This window comes from Myotis nattereri (genome assembly GCF_964212035.1).
Source record: "Myotis nattereri genome assembly, chromosome: 3".
Classification (NCBI taxonomy): Eukaryota; Metazoa; Chordata; class Mammalia; order Chiroptera; family Vespertilionidae; genus Myotis; species Myotis nattereri.
The window spans coordinates 171,473,482-171,496,261 of record NC_138077.1 but is presented as its reverse complement, the minus strand read 5'-3'; the positions used below and the strand labels follow the sequence as shown (position 1 = coordinate 171,496,261).

The following is a 22,780-nucleotide window of genomic DNA, read 5'->3' as shown; positions in this document are numbered from 1 at the left end:
ATCACCCCCTAACCGCTCCCCTACCGGCCTGATTAACACCTAACTGCTCCCCTGACGGCCTGATTGCCCCCAACTGCCCTCCCCTGCCAGCCTGGTTGCCCCCCAACTATCCTCCCCTGACAGCCTGGTCACCCCCAACTGCCCTTCCCTGCCAGCCTGATTGCTCCCAACTGCCCTTCCCTGCCAGCCTGATCACCCCTAACTGCCTTGCCTCCTGATCACCCCTAACTGCCCTCCCCTGCCGGCCTGATATCGCCCACAATTGCCCTCCCTCGCAGGCCTGATCTGCCCCAAACTGCCCTCCTCTGCCAGCCAATTTAGTTCTGATTGGTCAGTTTCTATGTCAGTCAGCGTCAAAAGCTCTGCCTCCTAGAAAGCTATTGGCCCCTCACACTTCACCCAGGTTTGGTTCTGATTGGTCGGTTTCTATGCCAGTCAGCGTCTCTGGGCCTATCAATGGGGCATGATCAGAAAGGTGGAGGGAGGCCTGGAGAGAAATGGAGGCGTGGCTGCTGACCAAGCCCGGAGCTAAAGAGAGAGGCAAGTGCTGATCAACAGCTGCCACAGAGGCTACAGATCAGACCCTGCTTCTCTCTTCAGGCCTCTCTCTGGGCCTGATTCACAGCCCCCTCAGCAGTCAGTGCTGGGTCACCATGCCTGCAGCCATAGCAGTCTGACTGCAGGACTGACTTCCGGTTGATTGAGCCTCCTAGTCGTTGTAGATGTGATGGACCCAGGGTTTTTATATACTAGAATTATTTCCTTTCATCTACTTTTTCAGGTTTGTTCTACTGTTCTCTACTTTTCTGAGTTGAAAGATTGGCTCCTTTTTTTCAATTAGTCTTCCTTTTTAAATATATGTATTATAAGCAAAAAAATTGTTTTGACATAATGCAGTATTTAGGTATAACATTTTTTTCTAAGTATTGACATGTTTTCATTATCATTCAATGTCTAAATATTTTATACTTTCCATTATGATTTTTCTTTTATTAAAAAATACACTTTTATTGATTTCAGAGAAGAAGGGAGAGGGAGAGAGAGATAGAAACATCAATGATGAGAATCATTGATCGGCTGTCTCCTGCACACCCCTACTGGGGATCGAGTCCGCAACCCAGGTTGTGCCCTTGACTGGAATCAACCTGGGACCCTTCAGTCTGCAGGCTGATGCTCTATCCAGTGAGCCAAACCAGCTAGGGCTGATTTTTCTGATCAATAAATTATTTACGAGTTTTTTTGGTTTCCAAACACATGTGCTAAAATTTTTAGAGGGCGGCCTTTTTATTATTGATTCCTAATGGCATGAAATTTTGATCAGAGAATGTGATCTGTATAACAGCAATTTTTAGTACGATGAGACTTCTTTGTGACTCCAAACTAGTTATGTTTTTGTAAAAGTTCTGTGTGCTTTATTTTTTTGTTAATGCTCAGCCAAGGATATTTTCCCCATTGATTTTTAGAGAGAGTAGAAGCGGGGTGAGGGTGGGGGAGGGGAGGGCGGGGGTGAGGCCAGAAGGGAGAGAAAGAGAAACATCAATGTGAGAGAGACACATCAATTGGTTGCCTTCTGCATGCACTGGACCCTGGCCAGAGACTGAACCTGCAACCCAGGTAAGTGCCCTTGACAGGGAATTGAACCTGAGACCCTCTGATGTGAAGGTGACACTTTAACCAAGGAGCCACACTAACCAGGGCTATATGCTTTATTATATGTGGGTATTATCTTTGTTTGATCATTAGATCAAGATTGCTAGTTGGGTTCAAACTTTTTATCCATTCTATCAGCTTTTAAGAGAGGAAAAAAGCTGCTTCCGGCCCTCGGCTGCCCGGCCTTGCTCCCTTCTCCCCGTGGATGCTACGCCTCTCGGAGCGGAACATGAAGCTTCTCTTCGTCGCCGCCCTGATCGTGGGCTCCGTCGTCTTCCTTCTGTTGCCGGGACCTTCCACGGCCGATGAGAAGAAGAAGGGGCCCAAAGTCACCGTCAAGGTGTACTTCGACCTGCGGATTGGCGATGAAGACATCGGCCGGGTGGTCATAGGTCTCTTTGGAAAGACTGTTCCAAAAACAGTGGATAATTTCGTGGCCTTAGCTACGGGAGAGAAAGGATTTGGCTACAAAGACAGCAAATTCCATCGTGTGATCAAGGACTTCATGATCCAGGGCGGAGACTTCACTCGGGGAGACGGCACTGGAGGTAAGAGCATCTACGGTGAACGCTTCTCTGATGAGAACTTCAAGCTGAAACACTATGGGCCCGGCTGGGTGAGCATGGCCAATGCTGGCAAAGACACCAATGGCTCCCAGTTCTTTATCACAACAGTCAAGACAGCCTGGCTGGATGGCAAGCATGTGGTGTTTGGCAAAGTTCTAGAGGGCATGGAAGTAGTACTGAAGGTGGAGAGCACCAAGACGGATGGTCGGGACAAGCCCCTGAAGGATGTGATCATTGCAGACTGTGGCAAGATCGAGGTGGAAAAGCCCTTTGCCATTGCCAAGGAGTAGGGCCCCAGGGACAGCTTCCTCTTGAGCGACTGTGTTTGGGCTTGTTGCCCTCTCTGGGGGGCGAAGACAGCCCCCCACAGGGCTCTGCTGCACCAGCCCTAGTGCGGATGTCTGACAGAGCGGCCCCTGCCTCACATTTCACAGGCCCAGTTTTGTAACAAACTTCTACCATCACTGACCAATTAAAAAAGTAAGGTGGGTTTTTTATAAAAAAAAAAAGAGAGAGGAAAAAAATCTCCTACTATGGTTAGGGAATTTTAAATTTCTTCTTGTAAGGCTGTCTTTTTGTCTTGTTTGAGTTTTTGTTTTACGTGCAGAGGTTCAGCATTTTCTGGATTGAATCTTTCTTTCTCTAATAATGTAAAGATTCCTATTATCTTCAATAAAGCCTTTTTGTCTTAAAGTCTGTTTTAGTCTATATTAATATTCTTATACCAACTATTAGCTTCTTTTAAAAGCTAATGTTTGCTTTGTTTTCTTTTTCTGTTCCATTTACATTTAATTGTCCTAAGTCTTAAAATCTAAATAATAATATTAATAAAAGTAGCTAAAATATGTATTGAAACTTACTGTATGCCAGGCACTATTCTAAATCTTTTTATGTATTAAATAATTTAATTCTCGTGATAATCCTGACAATTTCCCCACTTTATAAGGAAGCAAACAAAAACACAATTAAAAAGTCAATTTACAGATTTTCCAACTGCTCCCTGAAAACTACAAGGACCTTAAATCACTAACTCCTTTCTGCTCCCTCATCTATCTTCTGTGCTATTATGAAATATTATTTGTTTTTAACTCACCACAGGTCATATTGTTTGTCTTTTGCTTTACAGTCAGCACATTTGTATTCATATTTTAGTCATTAAGTTTACAATTAAGAATTACTAATTTGTTTGCTAATTAATTTTTCACCAGTATGCTTTGCATTCCATCCTTTACCTGAGGTTTGGTTTGCTTCTTATAGAGTACATTCTTCAGTAATCCTTTCAAGGGAGTATCTGTTAATGGTAATTCTTAGACTTTATCTGAATATACCTTTATTTCATCTTCACTTCCTGAATAAAAAAATCAGCTGTGATTTTAGGCTGGTATTATTATTCCATTTCCTATTGTAATGATGGGAAGTCTACTATCAGTCTGTCATTCCCTTGTAGGTAATTTGTCTTTTCTTGGTGGCTTTTAAAATTTTCTCTTTGCCCTGACCGTTTTGGCTCAGTGGATAGAGCGTCGGCCTGCGGACTCAAGGGTCCCGGGTTCGATTCCGGTCAAGGGCATATGCCTTGGTTGCGGGCACATCCCCAGTGGGGGGTATGCAGGAGGCAGCTGATCGATGTTGGGGGGTGGCGAAGGATTAAAGAAAAGAAGGTTTCTCTCTCATCGATGTTTCTGGCTCTCTATCCCTCTCCCTTCTTCTCTGTAAAAAATCAATAAAATATATTTAAAAAAAAAATTTTCTCTTTGTCTTTAATGCTCTAGAGTTCAGCATGATATGATTAGGTATGGATTTGTTTTAGTTCATCCTGCTCAGACTAAGCATACTACCCTAATCTGAAAATTCCCTTTTTTCCTTAATTATGAAAAACTGATGGACACAGACAATAGTGTGGTGAAAGCCTGGTTAGGGAGCGGGAGTAGAAAGGAGGGGGGTCAAAGGGCAAAAAAAAGGGACATCTGAATACTCTCAACAATAAAGATAGATAAAAAACTGAGAATTCCATAGAGCCTTTGTTTTATATGGGTTAGATCTACCAATCTTTACCATATAATAAATTAAAATAGAGAACATTAAAAAAAAAAGAAAGAAACAGATAGTCCTTATCTCTTATAATACTGGTTCTGCCCCATTCTCTCTACTTCCTCCTTGTGGAACTCCTATTTGACATAGGTTGGAGCTTCTTCCTCTATCAATTTTCTGCATTGTTTGATCGTATTCTCTTTATATCTCTGTGATGTTACACTGTTGCAGTATGGGTGACTTCTATAGATCTATTATGTAACTTACAAGTACTCACTTTAACTATACAGATTTATTGTTTATCCCTCTACCTTAATTATCTAAAAATAAGTCTGATGCATTCTTGGGAGTAAAGGAGAGAAAAAATGTACCATTCTTCCTTTCCTCTGAAAAGCAAAACAGTTTGGAGAAATTTGCTAAGGGGGAAGAGAGGGCAGCAATACAATGACACTCACATACATATATAATACATATGTATATGTATATATGTAATGATAAATAAATGAATATGTATGCTGTAGGGAGCGGCTATAGGGTTAAGCCTCGGACTGACCTGTCGGCAAAGCCACAAACAAGTCCCAGCTTAGAGGGCACAGCCCTCTTAGCATAATTAAGCTTGACCTTATAAGCTCCCTAGATCCTTCCTAGGTAGCTAATGGGCTGCCAAAACAAGTGAACTCACAAGAACATTGTAACTATGGTGACCACTGCCTTGTTTACCTCTGGCTATAAAATAAAGGCTCAGCTTGCTGTCTGTATCTCTCTCTGTGGCCTCAGCCAGGCACAGGAGATCCACCTAGACCAGTGATGGTGAATCTTTTGAGCTCGGCATGTCAGCATTTTGAAAAACCCTAACTTAACTCTGGTGCCATGTCACATATAGAAATTTTTTGATATTTGCAACCATAGTAAAACAAAGACTTATATTTTTGATATTTATTTTATATATTTACATGCCATTTAACAAAGAAAAATCAACCAAAAAAATGAGTTTGCGTGTCACCTCTGACACGCGTGTCATAGGTTCGCCATCAATGACCTAGACCCAGCTTATTCTCTTTGTCTGTCTTTTCTTTAATCCTTCGTCACCGCCCATCAGGCTCACCGAACCCTTGGCTGTGTTGGCACAGCACAGTATGTGTGTTTATATCTTAAATGTATGAGGTGGAATCGGTCACCTCATTTTTGGCCCATGCAGAGTAAGTAGAGGGATGACGTAGAATCAGATTTTTCCTCTTTTCATAACTACAAATGGATTTACATTTAATATTAAGTCATCTGTTGACATACAACATGGTTCAGATGTATATAGAACGTACATATCAATACCTGGAACAAGGGTATTCCAGACTGAGAGAACTGTAAGTACAATGACCTTGTGGTGGAAAGTGGCTCAGCATGATTAACGAATAGCAAGAAAGAATAGCTAAAGTAGTGTAAACTTGGGAAGGTTAGTAGAGAATGAGGCAGGTGATATGCTCAGGTATTAGATGATGTATGACCTTAAAAGTCATAATAAGGTTTTGAATTATATCCCAAGTATGATAGGAAGTGAGTAGTACCTCAAATGTCCTTGAAAATGTTAGATAAAAGTGTGTATTAAAATTGTACTTTATGTTTTGTATAATATTTAAAAAGTGAGGATTGTTAATAGAAGTTATGACTTCATTTGGAACTTAATTTACTTCATAAGAGTTAGGCTTTCTTATTTCTAAAATATGTATAAGATGACATAATCTGATATAAGAGCCTAGACAGAATTCTCCTACTTTGAGACTTCTGTGAAATACATATAACAAAGAGTATATAAAACACAGTTTTAATGAATAATTATAGTGAACCAGTGTAGCCACAAGATAGACTAAGAAATAGAATATTACCAGCTCCCCAGGAAACCTTGCTATATGACTTTTAAAAAAAGAGCTTACTTAGTACTATAATCTGTGATAATTATCCACTTAAATGTCAACTGGAATCATGTGACCAGTCTTTTTATAGGCAAAAGAATGTTCCCTTAAGTCCATATTTAATTTCAATATGGAAATTAAATAAAGATCCACTTAAAATCTATTCACATTTCACTATAGAGAAGTGCCATCTCTAAAGCACTAATTTTTATTTTTAAACATAAGTTATATCAAGTGTATAAAAAACAACTATAGAACTTGAAGAAAATGTATACATCTTCATATATTTTTGTGAAAGCAAATCTAACAGTGATAGTTTTAAGATAAAAAGCATTTGATTAAAGTAAAATAAATGTCACTTAAAAGTTTAAGATCTCATTATGGGTTTCATTACAACAAATTAGGTAAAATGAGAAGACTTCTTTGTTTCTGTGTAGCTTCTAGTATATGCTTAGCACTCAATAAATGTGAAACAATAAAATATGAATTAGGCTAATCACAGCATATCTTAAATATATTTTATTAAATTTGAGCCTACTTAAAATTTTATATTATAGAAACTTGACATGCCACTGATTCATAACCTTTTCCAGTATTAAAAATTAAACCTATGAAATCTAGATTTCTATATCTTTTAAATAAACATTTAGCAATAAACTACCAAAGAAGAAAAACTATGTATGGTTAAATGTAAATTAACAATACTTTAAAATAAAAAATTAATATTAAATTAGGTTATTCTCTTATGGAAAATTCTACAAACCTTTTGCAAATTCATTTAAAATAGTAAAAAAAAAAAAAAGAGAGAGAAGGGAATGAAATATAATAAATAAAGCCAACTACATAAAGATACACAAAATGTGAATAAAACTAAATGGACAACATGTATAAAAATAACATTTAGAAGTATCATTCTTAAACTGTATAGTGCAGCGGTACCTGAATTATGTGCCCTTTAATTTATGCACATGATGGATAGCTTGTTAAGAGGCATATCTGTAACCATTATAATTGATAGTAGCTGAAGGCAGTCAGGCCATAATTTCTATTTAATGGATGGAATAGAAAGGGAACAAAGTCTGCAGCAGCATTTTAAAATAAGTGCCTAGAAAGTTTACATTTATGTCCAAAGTAATACCTATATTCTACCCTTTTCTATGTTGAATTCTTTAAGAAGAAAAAAATCAGCTGCAGCAATATTCATGTATTATTAAATCAAAATTTTGATTTAACCAATACCTGAAAAATATTACAGTAAGTGGGAAAGAATGTGGACTACTAACCATTTGTAGGTCCATTTTTGTGCTCTTGTTCTTTAGAGTTTGTGGGAGAAGCATATGGGCTCAATCGACAAGTTCCAGTTGATGGAGAATAATTTGTAAAACCTCTTTTCCTTGTGATTCTTGAAGGCTCAAATGACTGGAAATAAACATTAATTTGGGACAAAAATATTTATGTTTAGTTATAGATCTTTGAAAACTCAGAAAATTTAACCAATACACATTTTCTTATTCTTTCTTTTGGATTTTAGGTATAGTCAATTATTACCTACAAAGTGCACACTATTTTTCAAGTTATGTAGATATATTAGGTCTCCACACTAACTAGGCATCTCAATTTGCTATTTATAAAATTTTAACATTAAAAGTTTATTATTTTCTAGATACTATTTCCAAACAAGCTAGAGATAGAGGTAGCTGACTCTCCCAATTATATCCTGACTTTTGCTGTCAGTTGAACCAGAAGTAATAATGGGGCGAGGCCAGGGAAACTCTCAGATGTCATAAAAAATCCCACAAGGAAATCCTAGGAAGGATCAGTAATGTCCTAAACCTTCACACAGTTGCTCTGTCACAGTGTCTTGTTTTATTGATAACCAAAATAATGTTCAAACAATTGAGTATGGAATTTAAGGTATTTGAGAATTTGGCCTATCTTACACAAATCCTCACTGCAGCTCCCTCCTCTGTGTTCTCATACTTCCTATTGGAGCTAGCAAATTTTTACGTTTCTGTTTGCCCCACTAAAATTTGAATTCTTGAAAATAAATATCATTTCTTCATGTTTGTACCCTAGGGCTCAAAACTGTGTGATGAATAAATGACTTAAAAGGAACAGTCCAACAATATGCAGATGATGTATCATAGAATTATACACCAAAACCTATATAATTTTATTAACCAATGTCACCCCAATAAATTCAATAGAAAAAAAAAAAGAACAGTCAAATAAATTTGGCCAAGCCACTCTACACATTCATTCTTTAGTTGATTCATCCGATATTAAATGGCACCTGTAGTCCCAGTATCTAGATTATGTACATTTGGGCCTTAGCCCTCTTGTTCTTACCTTCCCTGGGACTTTGTCTTTCGCTTAGGTCCCTATTCATGATCCACTTCTTCCAAATACCATTACCACATTACTAATTGCTTGCTCTTCTTAATTCCCTTTGAACTTGTTTTCTATAATGCTTACTAATCACCCAGTACTTGCTAACTAATGTATACAAAGAAAGAGAATAAACTGTTGTGGCCTCAGATAGTAAAGTTGTATGTGTGCTAAAGAAATTAAGGGGAGAGAGAAAATCAAAGTGGGCTGCAGTAACCTCACAGAACAATTCTTGTGAGAGTAAAGGGTGAGGCTTAGATAAATGAAAATAAAATTATGAAAGACCTGAAATCTAGATGTAAAACAGACATAATAGGATAGGCTTGGGGGATAAAGGAAAGGTCTGAAGGCTCATGAGATGTTGCCACTGTAGAACTGAACTTAGCTTGGTAGCTGTCTTGAAAGTTATATAATTCTCCACTGTCAACTATTCTTTATTTTTAAGACACCATGGCAGAAATAGTGGCTGTATCACATTTTTCAATAATCGTGGTATTAGTTCCCAAATCTGTAGTATCAACTTTATTTTACAGTTAAGATTTTAAATGATAAATACTTTCTATTGAGGGAACAAAAGCATTCCATTCTTTATTTTATGTACCCATAGTAGCCACAAGTGTAACCAATATCTTTTTAAAAAATCAAACTATAATATTAAGTTATAACTCTAACACAATCTTTTTTGTAGGGTGAAAGGGTTTTAAGTTTCTTTATCAGGTGGTTATTATTACCTCTCCATCTTGAGTTTTCACCTGTTTATATGTATTCAGTCATAAACTATGACATTTATCCAATCCTACCCTACTTTTCCAAGAATTTATTGTCCAGAACTATTTCACTGTGTATGTACAAGAAATGAAAGTCACTACCCTAATGTACATTTATGTCAATCTGTTTTCCTATTTTCACCAAAAAATTATTTTTTCCAATTGCCAAATACCTAAACATTGTAACTGTAGATCATACATTTCTCCTTGAAAACAATTTTCTAGCTTTCATAAAATAAGTCTTTGTGTGTGCACGTGTGTGTGTATTTTTTTTCTTCTCTCACCTTAAAAATACTGAGGTGTCTCTTTTTTCCTTTTTAGTATCTGTGTTGGTTAAAAGGAAAAATACCTGTTTACAATTATTATATACAGAGTAATACATACTATCCCACTAAATATTCTTCAGTAAATAATTTTTATAAATCTGCCTACTGATATACACGAAGGCATAATTTAACTTCTGTAAGTCTCCCCTCTCTGAAAGTTGTATCAAGATCCTCTTTTAAACCTTAAAGATGCTTAAAAGTGACCTTAGAATTGATCTGAGACTGCATTCTGCAACCCCCCAAATGTTGAAGGACATGGCCTACTGATTAGTATCCCACAATAGGAAGAGTTAAGAAGACTGATGTTTGTAAGCTATTTCTAGTGGTTTCTCCATACAAACTACTTGTCTTGGCTCATGCTGCAAACTTTCTTAAAATCTTTCAAACAAGCAGCATCTGGCCTTGGGGAGCTCTTGCTAAGAGGCCCTAGGCCCAACACTAGGCACCCAGCCTTGGTTCATGGCTTGGCTCTCCTGGGCACTTCCAAGTCTAGCACAACTAGCAGCTCTCTGCAGATCTCTTTGTAGCTCATGCCAGGTGGCCCCAGGCAGGGCATACTCAGTGACTGACCTTGGCCTGCACCTCCCAGGAGGCCCCAGAACCAGCGCACCCAGTGGACAGCTTCAGACCATGCCAAATAACCACCCAACTACCTCCACAAGCAACACACTCAAGGGATGGACTCAGGGAGCATTTGAGATCTTGCTCCCTGGCATGAGTCATCGGTTTGGCTCAAATAAACTCTTATAAAAATTCTCCACGGGTTTGGCATCAACATTTACTTGGTAACTGGCAGTAATCTGAAGAAGCCCAACCAGGACCATCCCATGGACCTGGATATGGTGCTAGGTACAAGCAAGGTCCCATTATGCCCCACTGGCTCCTTGCTTTGTATCAGGAGATGAAGACTTTAAAGGTCACTGACTGCTACCTGGAGATACTGTTTATTGGAAAGGACATCTAATAAAAGACACACACCAACCTAAATGTGAATGAACATCTATGCCTGTCTGTGGACATTAAAGACTCCTTGAGGATGAGGAGTCACTGACACAAAGGCAGACAGCTATCCCAAGTCATTGGCAAGGCCTGTATATGTACAGATTGATATTGAACTCAGAATCTTTTTGTTTGTCTTTACCTGTCTGCTAATGATATTAGTCATAATAATAGATATATTTGTTCTTTGGGTTTTCCTATGTAGTCCAAATGTTTACGATTACTGAGCATGTATATGATATCTGTTAATCCTCTTTCATGGCTCATGCAAATGTTATACTTAATGCCAAATACTGAAAGATGAGAAGGCAAAACTCGAATCATGATAGTTCAGAAGAGTATATTTTCACAATGAAGGCCATAAGACCTTACTGCCTTCCATTTACCTGCCCTTCCTTTTTTGGGAAATATTCTGCCTTGACTCAGATCCCATGATTACAGAAATTACCCCATCCCCAGTGGTGAACAAGACAATGTCAATACTGAGACTTCCTAGGAATGAGCCTTCCTACTGCTGTGAGACCACACTATCCAACCCAAAGGCTGGTCATCAATGCATCCTTCGGGCTGATTTCTGACCAAAAGGGGCAACCGTGGAGGAAAAAAAGGGTCCTATGAAAAGTAACCCCACAGAATGATCTGATCAAATTCCTAACTGGGCAAGTTATGGTGGGTAGTAAAAAACCAGACCTATAAGTTCTTTACTGAAAGGTTTTAGGGAGGCCCTGCCCGTTATTCTTGTGCGCCTAAGTCAGGGATGGGGAATGTCCACCCCGTGGGCCCTATAAAACCTAAGAAATCATTTGGTCTGGCCCTGCCAAGATTTATCAAAATTCAATAAATCTAGGAGCTTTTTTCATAGCAACATGAATTTATATTAAGCAAATGATGTTATAAATACCCAAGTGGCCCTTAGCAGAAAAAAGGTTCCCTACCCCTGATCTAGGTTAACACACCTTTGAAATGCAAGTGGTGTATTAATCCTCAAGAGACCACATACTTGCCCTAGCTGGTTTGGCTCAGTGGATAGTGTCAGCCTGCGGACTGAAGGGTCCTGGGTTCGATTATGGTCAAGGGCACATGCCCAGGTTACAAGCTTGATCCCCAGTAAGGGTTGTGCAGGTGGCAGCCAATCAATGATTTCCTCTCATCATTGATGTTTCTCTCTCTCTCTCTCTCTCTCCCCCTTCCCCTCTAAAATAAAAAAAAGAACACATACTCTTGTTAACTATCATATAAACCAATCCCCACCTCACTTTCTCCAATCTTCACATCCCCTCCTTAATTTCAAATGCATAAAAGAAACTGCAAAACTGTTTTTCTCAGAAACATTTGAGACCTTGTTCTATGGCTTGTGTCATCAGTTTGGCTCAAATAAACTCTTATATTTAAAAAAAGGGGGCAAACACAGAGGGCACCAGAGCCACACTAAAGTGAGTCCTGCTCCATGAAGTTGGTCTCTACAAAGCAGATCCTCCACAGTGGTTATGGCCAGTACTCCTAATTGATCAGCCTGGGGGTAAATCCTTCTCACTGGTGTGCCCACAGCAAACAAGGCTCAACCACAACAGAAAGGTGCATACAGCCCACAGGGGATGCTGCGTAGTTGAAGTATCCAGCTTGGGTGACTGGGGAGGCTGTGCCATTGGGCATACAGGACATCTACTACATAAGGTGACTCTATGGAGACCAGGAGACATAGCAGCTCTACCTAATACATAGATACAAACACAGGGAGGCTGCCAAAATGAGGAAACAAAGAAACATGTCCCTAATGAAAGAACAGAACAAAACTCTAAAAAAAGAATGTAACAAAACGGAGACAAACAATCTAACACAGTGATGGCGAACCTATGACACCTCTGACACGCGAACTCATTTTTTTGGTTGATTTTTCTTTGTTAAATGGCATTTAAATATATAAAATAAATATCAAAAATATAAATCTTTGTTTTACTATGGTTGCAAATATCAAAAAATTTCTATATGTGACATGGCACCAGAGTTAAGTTAGGGTTTTTCAAAATGCTGACACACCAAGCTCAAAAGGTTCGCCATCACTGATCTAACAGATGCAGAGTTCAAAACACTGATCATAAGAATGCTCACTGAACTTAAGGGAAGAATAGAAAAAATGAGAACATCAATAAGATCATTTTGGGCCTCTTGAGGTGATGTAACAGGAACTATACAGATTACCTACGAGGCACTTCTTACCAAACATTTGAACCAGAATCTAATCAATCCTCTGTCTCTAACTACAATTTCTATAGGAAATAGGAAATATGAATAGAGAAATCATTTAAAGGATACCACAAGATTTTGGTTGATTAACCAAACCAGAATTTGGAAGATGCTTATAGAATAAATATCTGTCTTTCTCAAAAAATAAATTACAAGAAAAAGAGTAACATTTAAAAAGTTTCAAAAAGACTTAAAATATATAAGAACCATTACAATGTATAAACCTTGTTTGGATCCTTTTTAATAAGCCAACTATAAGAGGACATTTTGAAACAACCATGGAAATAGGAAGATTACCTTGGTGAAAGATATTATTAAGAAATTACTATTAATTTTGCAAGGTGTAATGGCACTATGGTCATGAAAGAAGTAATTATCTACTAGAAATGCATACTAAAGAATATTCTGATGAAATGACATGCCTAGGATTTACAAGTCTATATAGCATGTTATTGCTCAAAACAACATGAGACTAAATCAAGTGCAAGAAAAAATGATGCAATCAGGAGACAAAGTAAACATGAGATGTATGAAGCTGTGGCTGGCATAACACGGCATAGTGTCTTACAGCAAACTTTTTTCTTTTACCAGTAGAAAGAGAAAACTCTAAAATACCAATAAAAGTAAAAAATATATAAACCAGTAACATAGTTATTTATTATTATGTACTAGAGGCCCGGTGCACAGATTTGTGCACTGGTGGGGTCCCTTGGCCTGACCTGTGGTTTTTGGGCCAAAACTGGCTCTCTGACATCCCCCGAGGGGTTCCAGATTGTGAGAGGGCACAGGCCAGGCAGAGGGACCCCACCGGTGCATGATCGGGGCCAGGGAGGGGCCGCAGGAGGGCTCCAGGGCCCTCACCCAGTCCTGATCGGTCGGACCCCAGCAGCAAACTAACCTACCGGTCGGAGGGTCTGCTCCCTGGTGGTCAGTGCACATCTTACGAATGGTCAGACACTTAGCATATTAGGCTTTTATTATACAGAGAATTATGTACTGTACATAATTGTATGTGTTATTATTTTATAAGAATGGCAGCGTTCTAGGTTTGTTTACATCAGAATCATCACAAACACATGAGCAATGCACTGCACTATGATGTTATGATGGCTACATCACGAGGTGACAAAACTTTTCAGTTCCATTACAATCTTATGGGACCCACCGTTGACAGAAATTTCATTATGTGGTGCATGACTGTACATATGTATGTGTATATATATATCCTATATAATAATCCTATATAATGAAAGGGTAATATGCAAATCGAATGAACAGCAGAACGACCGGTCGCTATGATGCACACTGACACCAGGGGGCAAATGCTCAACACAGGAGCTGCCCCCTGGTGGTCAGTGCACTCCCACAGGGGGAGTGTCCCTCAGCCACAAGCTGGGCTGATGGCTGACAAGCGCAGCAGTGGTGGCAGGAGCCTCTCCGCCTCTGAGGCAGTGTTAAGGATGTCCGACTGCAGCTTAGGCCCGTTCCCCGTTCCCCTAAGCCATCAGTGGGATATCAGCTAAAGGGCGCAGGCCGGGCTGAGGGACAACTCCCCCATGAGTGCACAAATCTCATGCACCGGGCCTCTAGTGTGTGTGTGTGTGTGTGTATATATATGTATACATATATATATATACAAGGGGCCCGGGGCACGAAATTCGTGCACTGGGTGTGTGTGCGGGGGGGGGGGGGGGCGGGGGGGGGGGAGAGTGTCCCTCAGCCCAGCCTGCCCCCTCTCACATACTGGGAGCCCTCAGGCATTGACCCCCCTCACCCTCCGATCGCCTGACCGGCCCCTTGCCCAGGCCTGACGCCTCCGCCAGAGGTGTCAGGCTTGGACAGGGGACCCCCATCTCCCCCTGATCACTGGCTCTTGCCCCCGCCCAGGCCTGAGGCCTCTGGCCCAGGAATCATGCCTGGGCAGGGGACCCCCATCTCCCTCTGATCGCTTGCTCCACCCCCCGCCCAAGCCTGACCCCTCTGACCCAGGCTTCAGGCCTGGGCAAGGGGACCATCATATCCCCCCAATCCCCGGCTCCGCCCCCCACCCAGGCCTGATGCCTCAGCCAGAGGAGTTGACCCTCATCACCCTCCGATCACCAATCACTGGATCGGCCCCTTGACCAGGCCTGAGGCCTCCGGCAGAGGTGTCAGGCCTGGGCAGGGGACCCCCAGCTCCCCGCGGTTGCAGGCTCCGCCCCTGCCCAGGCCTAACGCCTCTGGCCTAGGCGTCCGGCCCAGGCAGCGGGGACCTGCAGTGGCAGCGGGGGGCGCCGCGATTGTGGGCTTCGCTTTGGGTCCAGGCAAGGGACCCCTAGCTCCTGGGACTGCCAGCTTCGACCGTGCACAGCTCCCATCGCTGGCTCCACCCCTACTTCCTGCTATCACTGGCCAGGGCGGCAAAGGCGCCTGATTCTCTGATCATGGCTGGGGGCAGGGCATGATCGGGGCCGCCTCTGCCCTGCCCCCCAGCTCTTAGCTCCCCCCTGGGTTTCAGATCACTGTCAGTGGCAGGGGGCTTCTTCCTGCTTTCCCTTCGCCTCCCTGCATTGTGCCTACATATGAAAATTAGCCGCCATCTTGTTGGCAGTTAATTGCCAATCTTAGTTGGCAGTTAATTTGCATATAGCCCTGATTAGCCAATGAAAAAGGTATCGCCGTACGCCAATTACCATTTTTCTCTTTTATTAGTGTAGACTAGAGGCCCGGTGCATGAGATTAGTGCACAGAAGGGGTGTTTCCCTCAGCCCAGCCTGCACCCACTCCAATCGGGGACCTTTCGGGGGATGTCTGACCGCCGATTTAGGCCCACTGGAATCGGGCCTAATCAGGTGGTTGGATACCCTTCTCACAATCTGGTACCGCTGGTTCCTAACCCCCACCTGCCTGCCTGATCGCCCCTAACCCCTCTCCCTGCCTGATTGCCCCTAACCTCTCTGCCTGCCTGCCTGATCGCCCCTAACTGCTCTACCCTACCAGCCTGATCGAGCCCTCAACTGCTCTCCCCTGCCAGCCTGATTGCCCCTAAATGCCTCTGCCTGCCTGATCACCCCTAACTGCCTCTGCCTGCCTGATCACCCCTAACTGCCTCTGCCTGCCTGATCACCCTAACTGCCCTCCCTTGCCGGCCTGATCTTGCTCCCAACTGCCCTCCCTGCAGGTCTGATCTGCCCCCAACTGCCCTCCTCTGCCAGCCAATTTGGTTCTGATTGGTCAGTTTCTATGCCAGTCAGTGTCAAAAGCTCCGCCTCCTGGGCAGCCATTGGCTCCTCACAGTTGACCCAGATTTGGTTCTGATTGGTCAGTTTCTATGCCAGTCAGCATCAATAGCTCCGCCTTCTAGGCAGCCATTGGCTCCTTACATTCACCCAGATTTGGTTCTGATTGGTCAGTTTCTATGCCAGTCAGCATCTCTGGGCTACAATGGGGCCTGATCAGAAAGGCGGGGCTGATCAGCAACCTTGGTGGAGGCTAGGAGAGAAATGGAGGGCGGCTTTTGGCCAGGAGAGAGAGAAACAAGTTCTGATCAATGGCTTCTACTGAGGCTATGGATCAGACCCTGACTCTCCCTCTACAGGCCTCTCTCCGGGCCTGATCCATAGCCCCCTAGGCAGTCAGTGCTGGGTCAGGGCGTCTGCAGAGGCCCCAGTCAGTGCTGGGTTGCCACCCAGCACTGACTTCCGGTCTGGTCGAGCCTTCAGTGGTAACAATCCTGGCTCTTCAAAATTGGCAAAATGCTACTAATTATTGAAACAGCATGGGAGTTCATAAAATCATTTGTCCTACTTTTGTATATGTTTGAAAAATTTCATAATAAAAAGGTAAACAAAGCAAGGAAGAAGGGAAGGGGAGGGAAGGAGGGAGAGGGAGAGGAGTAGATTTGAGGCAGATCAGGAAGTAAATCTACAGAATGTAAGCTATAAAAGTTCCTAATGCTCAGAAGCTCTGTCTTAGATAAGACAAGTATAGGCCATGGGAATAAGCAGATTTAGAAGTGTCCTACCAATAGTAATGTAATAATCTATGCCCAAACCTAAACTGCCATTCCAGATTTCTAGCAGCATGCTGACTGAGTTTGTCTTAGCAGGAAATATGCTCCTCCCCTTCCCATTCGTAGCATCTGCACCTTTCATTCCTTCTATGAGATGGACTGAAAGGGATTGTGTCAAGCTGGCTAGGTCTACAACCAGGTAGCCAGTTGTCCGTATAACATCATCTGGACTGATATTGGCAGCAGTTCGTAATAAATAATTCATCTTTGCTCATGAAAGTTTATCAAGAAACAATGCTTAGAGAACAAGAACTTGAGCAGCCCAAATACTGTAGGTGATGATAAATTGAAACTTTCAGGACTCCTCACAATCCCCAAATAATTTGGAAGGTTCAGTAAGTACTGGTACTTGCAGTATACATTTTATATATTAAAGAAAGGTCACAGGGGATGATCCATACCTCTGCTTCCCATACTAGGAGAATGATTAAAAAAATGACTTTTGTAGACTTGCCCTGACATCATGGAGCATTAATCTATAGCTCCATAGGAACACTGGGATATGAAAATTCCCAATATCTATGACAGAGGAAATAGCAGATTAAGATAAACAGGTTCCACTTCAAACAAGTGGCATATAAGGGCTATCTCCTCTCCTTGGACACCAAACCCTTCTTCCTTCAGCATTGTATTGGTCAGGCAAAATGACCAAAAATTACTACCAGTCCCACTGTAGCTTACAGCAATATGTACTCTTAGAAGTCTAGCGCTGTGTTTCTTTTTGAATGTCTGATTTTCCTTTGCATGGGCTAAGACAGCCTCGATGGGATCAGTGACATGTGGGTAGATTCTTGGGAGCCTGGCTGTTTCAGGGTTGAGTTGTTTCTGGAGAAGATGGGAGGATAAATGTAGCTGAGAGAAGACTAGACTTAGCAGCAGCACAGAGGCTATCAGACCTAAGATGTGAATACAGAGTTGCTAACAAATGATTAGGTAGAGTACAAAAGCTGAAAATATCAGAAACAGATGAGAAATGATGAAGGCCCAGGCGAGGATGCTGAAAACTGGTATGTAGCAGGTGCTGGCCAAGCTAAGTCAGCTGGTTTAAAGGTACAAATTGGGCCAAACAAAACAATGTATTTTTCTAATACAGGATATTAGCTGTGGCACTGGCTTCCTTGATACATCGTAATTTGGAAAGAGGAAAGGAAGGAAGGAAGGAAGGAAGGAAGGAAGGAAGGAAGGAAGGAAGGAAGGAAGGAAAGAAAGAAAGAGGAAGAAAGGAAGGAAAGGAAGAAAGAAAGAAAGAAAAGGGCAGAAAACCTGCCATGACAACAACTGTACTTCACAAAGAGGATAAATTCCTAAATGGCTATTCTTTTCCATTCGAATAATGTCACCATCTCCCAAAGAACAGTTTTGGGGCAGGAAAGAGCAGTATTCCATTTCAAGCTGGACTACTCATCTACCCAAATACCATTTTGACCAAAGAAACAGATGCAGAATTACAGTCACAGCTGCATTCTGTACAGAGCAAGTTGGATAATGGTACTCTAAATTGCTAATTACACTGCTAATGATTTTTTTAGTGGCACTGCAGTATTTTGCCATCTTTGTTTAAATTTTTTAAAAAAGCATTTAGGAACTTTTAAAAATGGTAAACTGTTAAATACCAGTGAGTCTTCCAAAAAAGAATTCCATATAAAACCATTTCTTGAAATGGTATTCTCCTATGGGATTTTGTAGCAGCCTATTTATTGACTAGCTATTTGTTTTAATTTACTTTCTCACCAATTTATTTGCACTTAAGATTACTGAGGCCATAAGTAGCTCAGTATTAGTGTTTGTATCTAGATCCATATTGGTATGAAAAGATAATAAACTAACATATGTCATGATATGCTGGCATTGGGAATGTGCTATGACTAAATTTACAAAAAGTAATAGCAACAGTACAATTTTATTTTTATTGTGACAACCATGGTGAAATTTATTACAGTGTTAGTATTTTATTGTTTAATCATGCCAGTGTAGCTGAAACAGGTAATTACATTTTTGATATAAAAATGCTGTTAATGTTTTTATTTCAGATATTATAGATTATAGAATGTAGATTAAAACATTACCATTGTCCCATATTGTTTCTTGTGCATTTAAGTGGCAGAATATTTTTTCTACAAATAGTGAATTAATTTCTACTAAATTATTTCCATAATATTTCTCAATAATTTGCCTCTTAAATGAAACCTCAAGCTGGCCGGGAACTTCCATACATTAGATTTACAGAAATGTGTTATATGCAGAAAATTATGTACCAATCACAATTATGCTACCATGTTTTTTGATGATTTTTATATTTAGTAAGGTAAATTAGCTGTTAAAAAATTAAGACCACAATCTTACTATGCAATTATAAATTCATAAGTAAATACTTACATGAGCTTCGAACGGATCATCCAATTTCAGTGATCTTTTAACACTGCAAACAAAATATTTAAAGAAATCTTAGATTGGATGTGCTTTTAGTAACCAAATATTTAAGAGTAGTATATATATAAAGATTTTAAGTTACCTTCTCCAAGTAAAGTAAAATACCATAAGAAAGCAATTTTCAGAGCAATGAAACTTTTTAAAATAGCATATTTCAAGATGGAATCATAATTAAATATTTAAATGGATCTTTTATGCATATGTGGTTTTATATATGCATTATCATACAATTCAATCATTAGTCATATTATAAAATAATCTTAGTAAAAATTACTTATTTGTGTTCTAAAATAACACTAATAAAAATTATACAGAAGAGCAAAATAATTTACATACCTTCAATGGAGATACTGAAAGTACATTATTTGCACAAATAATGTACTGGGTATTAAAATAAAGGTATGAGCAAGGTGAAACAAGTTTTTCACATTTTTGTAGCTTTAAACATGATTCAATGCTACCAGACTATGACTTAACTGAGGAACAGATGCTCTATGTCTTTATCAGTCCCCAATCCATATGAAACTATTTTTCGTCTCCTTCGCTAAACTGATTCAGGAACATGCCAGGCTCTCTCTGTGCAAAATCTGTTCTGCTAAACTGGATGCCCAGCTGTTGGTGACAATGCTTAGAAAGGAAAGCTGAATATTTATAATACTTTATTTCATACAGCTGTCTTCTAAAGAGCAGTCATCAACATTTTATTGAATGCAGACTAAATGCTCAAAGGAGAAAAAGGTCAATATAAATTAAAACTAGTTTTCCCAGTGACAAATACAGAGTTATAAATATTTTCTTGATCCCTGAGAAACAGAAATTGTTATTTAAAATATTAGAGAATTTGTGCATTAGGAAAAAAAGATTGTATTACAGCTAAAGGTTGCAGTATAGAAAACAAAAACATATATTTTAAAAATGACTATTCATAAATGACTGACTACTGACTTTCAAATAAGTGACAGGAGTGAGAAAAATAAAAGGGATGGACAATTTACAGAAATTACTGTTCATTAAATATTAAATACAAAAATTTTATCTAGAAAGGATTCACTTAAATTTGCTATTACATCTATATTAGCCTATTACATAACATTATTTCTTGAGATTAATTAAACTGGTTTAAAGAATTTTATCTTTTCAAAGTCTATTTGAAATCAATATAATATAAATTCTCGATGAAGCAATAATAGAGGTAAGAACAAGTAAAAATGTCAGATAACCCCAAAAAAGTATTTTTATTTAGTTTTGGAATATACAGGTTGTCCCACTTTGAATAATTACTCATTCCAATGGGTTAAATCTGAAAAGAAAGAAGCATCAATTGAGCTATAAGAAAAAACTGTGTATACATTTTGGGGGGACACCTACTCAGGTGTGTAAGACATTCTGGCATTTAATGAAACTTCAAAAGTAGAAATAAAAAACAAAGTATGCAGAAGAGCATTTTTTTTAATCCTTTATTTTCAAATCCTGTTAAGATGCAATACTGCCCTACCCAGTTTGACTCAGTGGATAGAGGGTTGGCCTGAGGACTGAAGGGTCCCAGGCTCGATTCTGGCCAAGGACACATGCCCGGGTTACAGGCTCGATCCCCAGTAGGGGGTGTGCAGGAGGCAGCCGATCAATAATTCTCATTTATGTTTTTATCTCTCTCTCCTTTTTCCTTCCTCTCTGAAGTCAATAAAGAAATATATATATTTTTAAAAAAAGATGCAATACTACCCTTCAGAAGGAAACAAAACCCCACCCTGTTATTAACTGTTTAAAATATTTTGCTTTATTATTGACTAGGGGCCTGGTGCACGAAATTCGTGCACTGGGTGTGTGTGTATGGGGGGGAGTGTCCCTCAGCCCACCCTGCCCCCTCTCACATAGTGGGAGCCCTCAGGTGTTGACCCCCATCACCCTCCAATCGCAGGATCGGCCCCTTGCCCAGGCCTGACGCCTCTGACAGAGGCCTGGGCAGGGGACCCTCATTTCCCCCCATCACTGGTTCTGCCCCCAGCCCAGGTCTGATGCCTCTGGCCCAGGCGTCAGGCCTGGGCAGGGGACCCCCATACCCCTCCGATTGCTGGCTCTGCCCCTTGCCCAGGCCTGATGCCTCGACCAGAGGCGTAGACCCCCATCACCCTCCGATCGCCTGACGGCCCCTTGCCCAGGCCTGACGCCTCTGCCAGAGGTGTCAGGCTTGAACAGGGGACCCCCATCTCCCTCCGATCACTGGCTCTGACCCCCGCCCAGGACTGAGGCCTCTGGCCCAGGAATCATGCCTGGGCAGGGGACCCCCATCTCCCTCTGATCGCTTGCTCCACCCCCCGTCCAAGCCTGACGCCTCTGACCCAGGCATCAGGCCTGGGCAAGGGACCCCCAGCCCCCTGCCCAGGCCTGATGACTCGGCCAAAGGAGTTGACCCTCATCACCCTCCAATCACCAATCACCGGATCGGCCCCTTGACCAGGCCTGAGGCCTCCGGCAGAGGTGTCAGGCCTGGGCAGGGGATCCCCAGCTCCCCGCGGTTGCAGGCTCCGCCCCTGCCCAGGCCTAACGCCTCTGGCCTAGGCGTTAGGCCTGGGCAGGGGACTCCCAGCTCCCCACGATCTCCCGCTCTGCCCCAGCCCAGGCCTAACACCTCTGGCCGAGGCGTTAGGCCTGGGCAGGGGACCCCCAGCTCTCCGCGGTTGCAGGCTCTGCCCCTTCCCAGACCTAACGCCTCTGGCCAAGGCATTAGGCCTGGGCAGGGGACTCCCAGCTCCCCGCGATCTCCCGCTCTGCCCCTGCCCAGACCTAACGCCTCTGGCCTAGGCGTCCGGCCCATGCAGCGGGGACCCGCAGCAGCAGCGGCCCCGCGATCATGGGCTCCGCTTTAGGCCCAGGCAAGGGACCCCTAGCTCCCGGGACTGCCAGCTTCGACCGTGCCCAGCTCCCATCGCTGGCTCCACACCTACTTCCTGCTATCACTGGCCAGGGCGGCAAAGGCGCCTGATTCTCCGATCATGGCTGGGGGGCAGGGCAAAGGCGGCCCCACGGCCGCCTTTGCCCTGCTCTCCAGCTCTTAGCTCCCCCCTGGGTTTCCGATCACTGTCAGTGGCAGGGGGCTTCTTCCTGCTTTCCCTTTCACCTCCCTGCATTGTGCCTACATATGCAAATTAGCCGCCATCTTTGTTGGCAGTTAACTGCCATCATAGTTGGCAGTTAATTTGCATATAGCCCTGATTAGCCAATGAAAAGGGTAGCGCCATACGCCAATTACCATTTTTCTCTTTTATTAGTGTAGATGGTTAATTCCTTGAGAATGAAACTAAATGTTCAGATTTTAAAGGCTTCTAGTTTAGGTAGACTGATCTAAGTAGTCCAAGGAAATATGTAAAAATAAGCAAGAAAGTGAGCAGAATTAGATTGCTACCTCCCAGTTTAACAGTTTAGT

The 22,780-nt window shown here is 41.6% G+C and overlaps 2 protein-coding genes across 2 annotated transcripts in view; one reads left to right on the top strand and one right to left on the bottom strand.

Annotated features, from left to right (window-relative positions):
• Positions 1-22,780, bottom strand: part of ITGB3BP (integrin subunit beta 3 binding protein) — a 65,313-nt gene that overhangs the window by 32,545 nt on the left and 9,988 nt on the right. The window contains exons 2-3 of the mRNA XM_081087927.1: positions 19,303-19,345; positions 7,435-7,570 (exon numbers count right to left, since the gene is read on the bottom strand). Coding sequence (XP_080944053.1) covers positions 7,435-7,570; positions 19,303-19,345 — 179 coding nt within the window. The remainder of the gene's footprint in view (positions 1-7,434; positions 7,571-19,302; positions 19,346-22,780) is intronic.
• Positions 1,815-2,683, top strand: LOC308516802 (peptidyl-prolyl cis-trans isomerase B-like). Its single transcript, XM_081087926.1, has one exon. The coding sequence runs from the start codon at positions 1,856-1,858 to the stop codon at positions 2,504-2,506; it is 651 nt and encodes a 216-aa protein (XP_080944052.1). The 5' UTR covers positions 1,815-1,855; the 3' UTR covers positions 2,507-2,683.

Coding starts and splice junctions, on each gene's coding strand:
- LOC308516802 (XM_081087926.1), top strand. CDS start 1,856: ATGCTACGCCTCTCGGAGCGGAACATGAAGCTTCTCTTCGTCGCCGCC.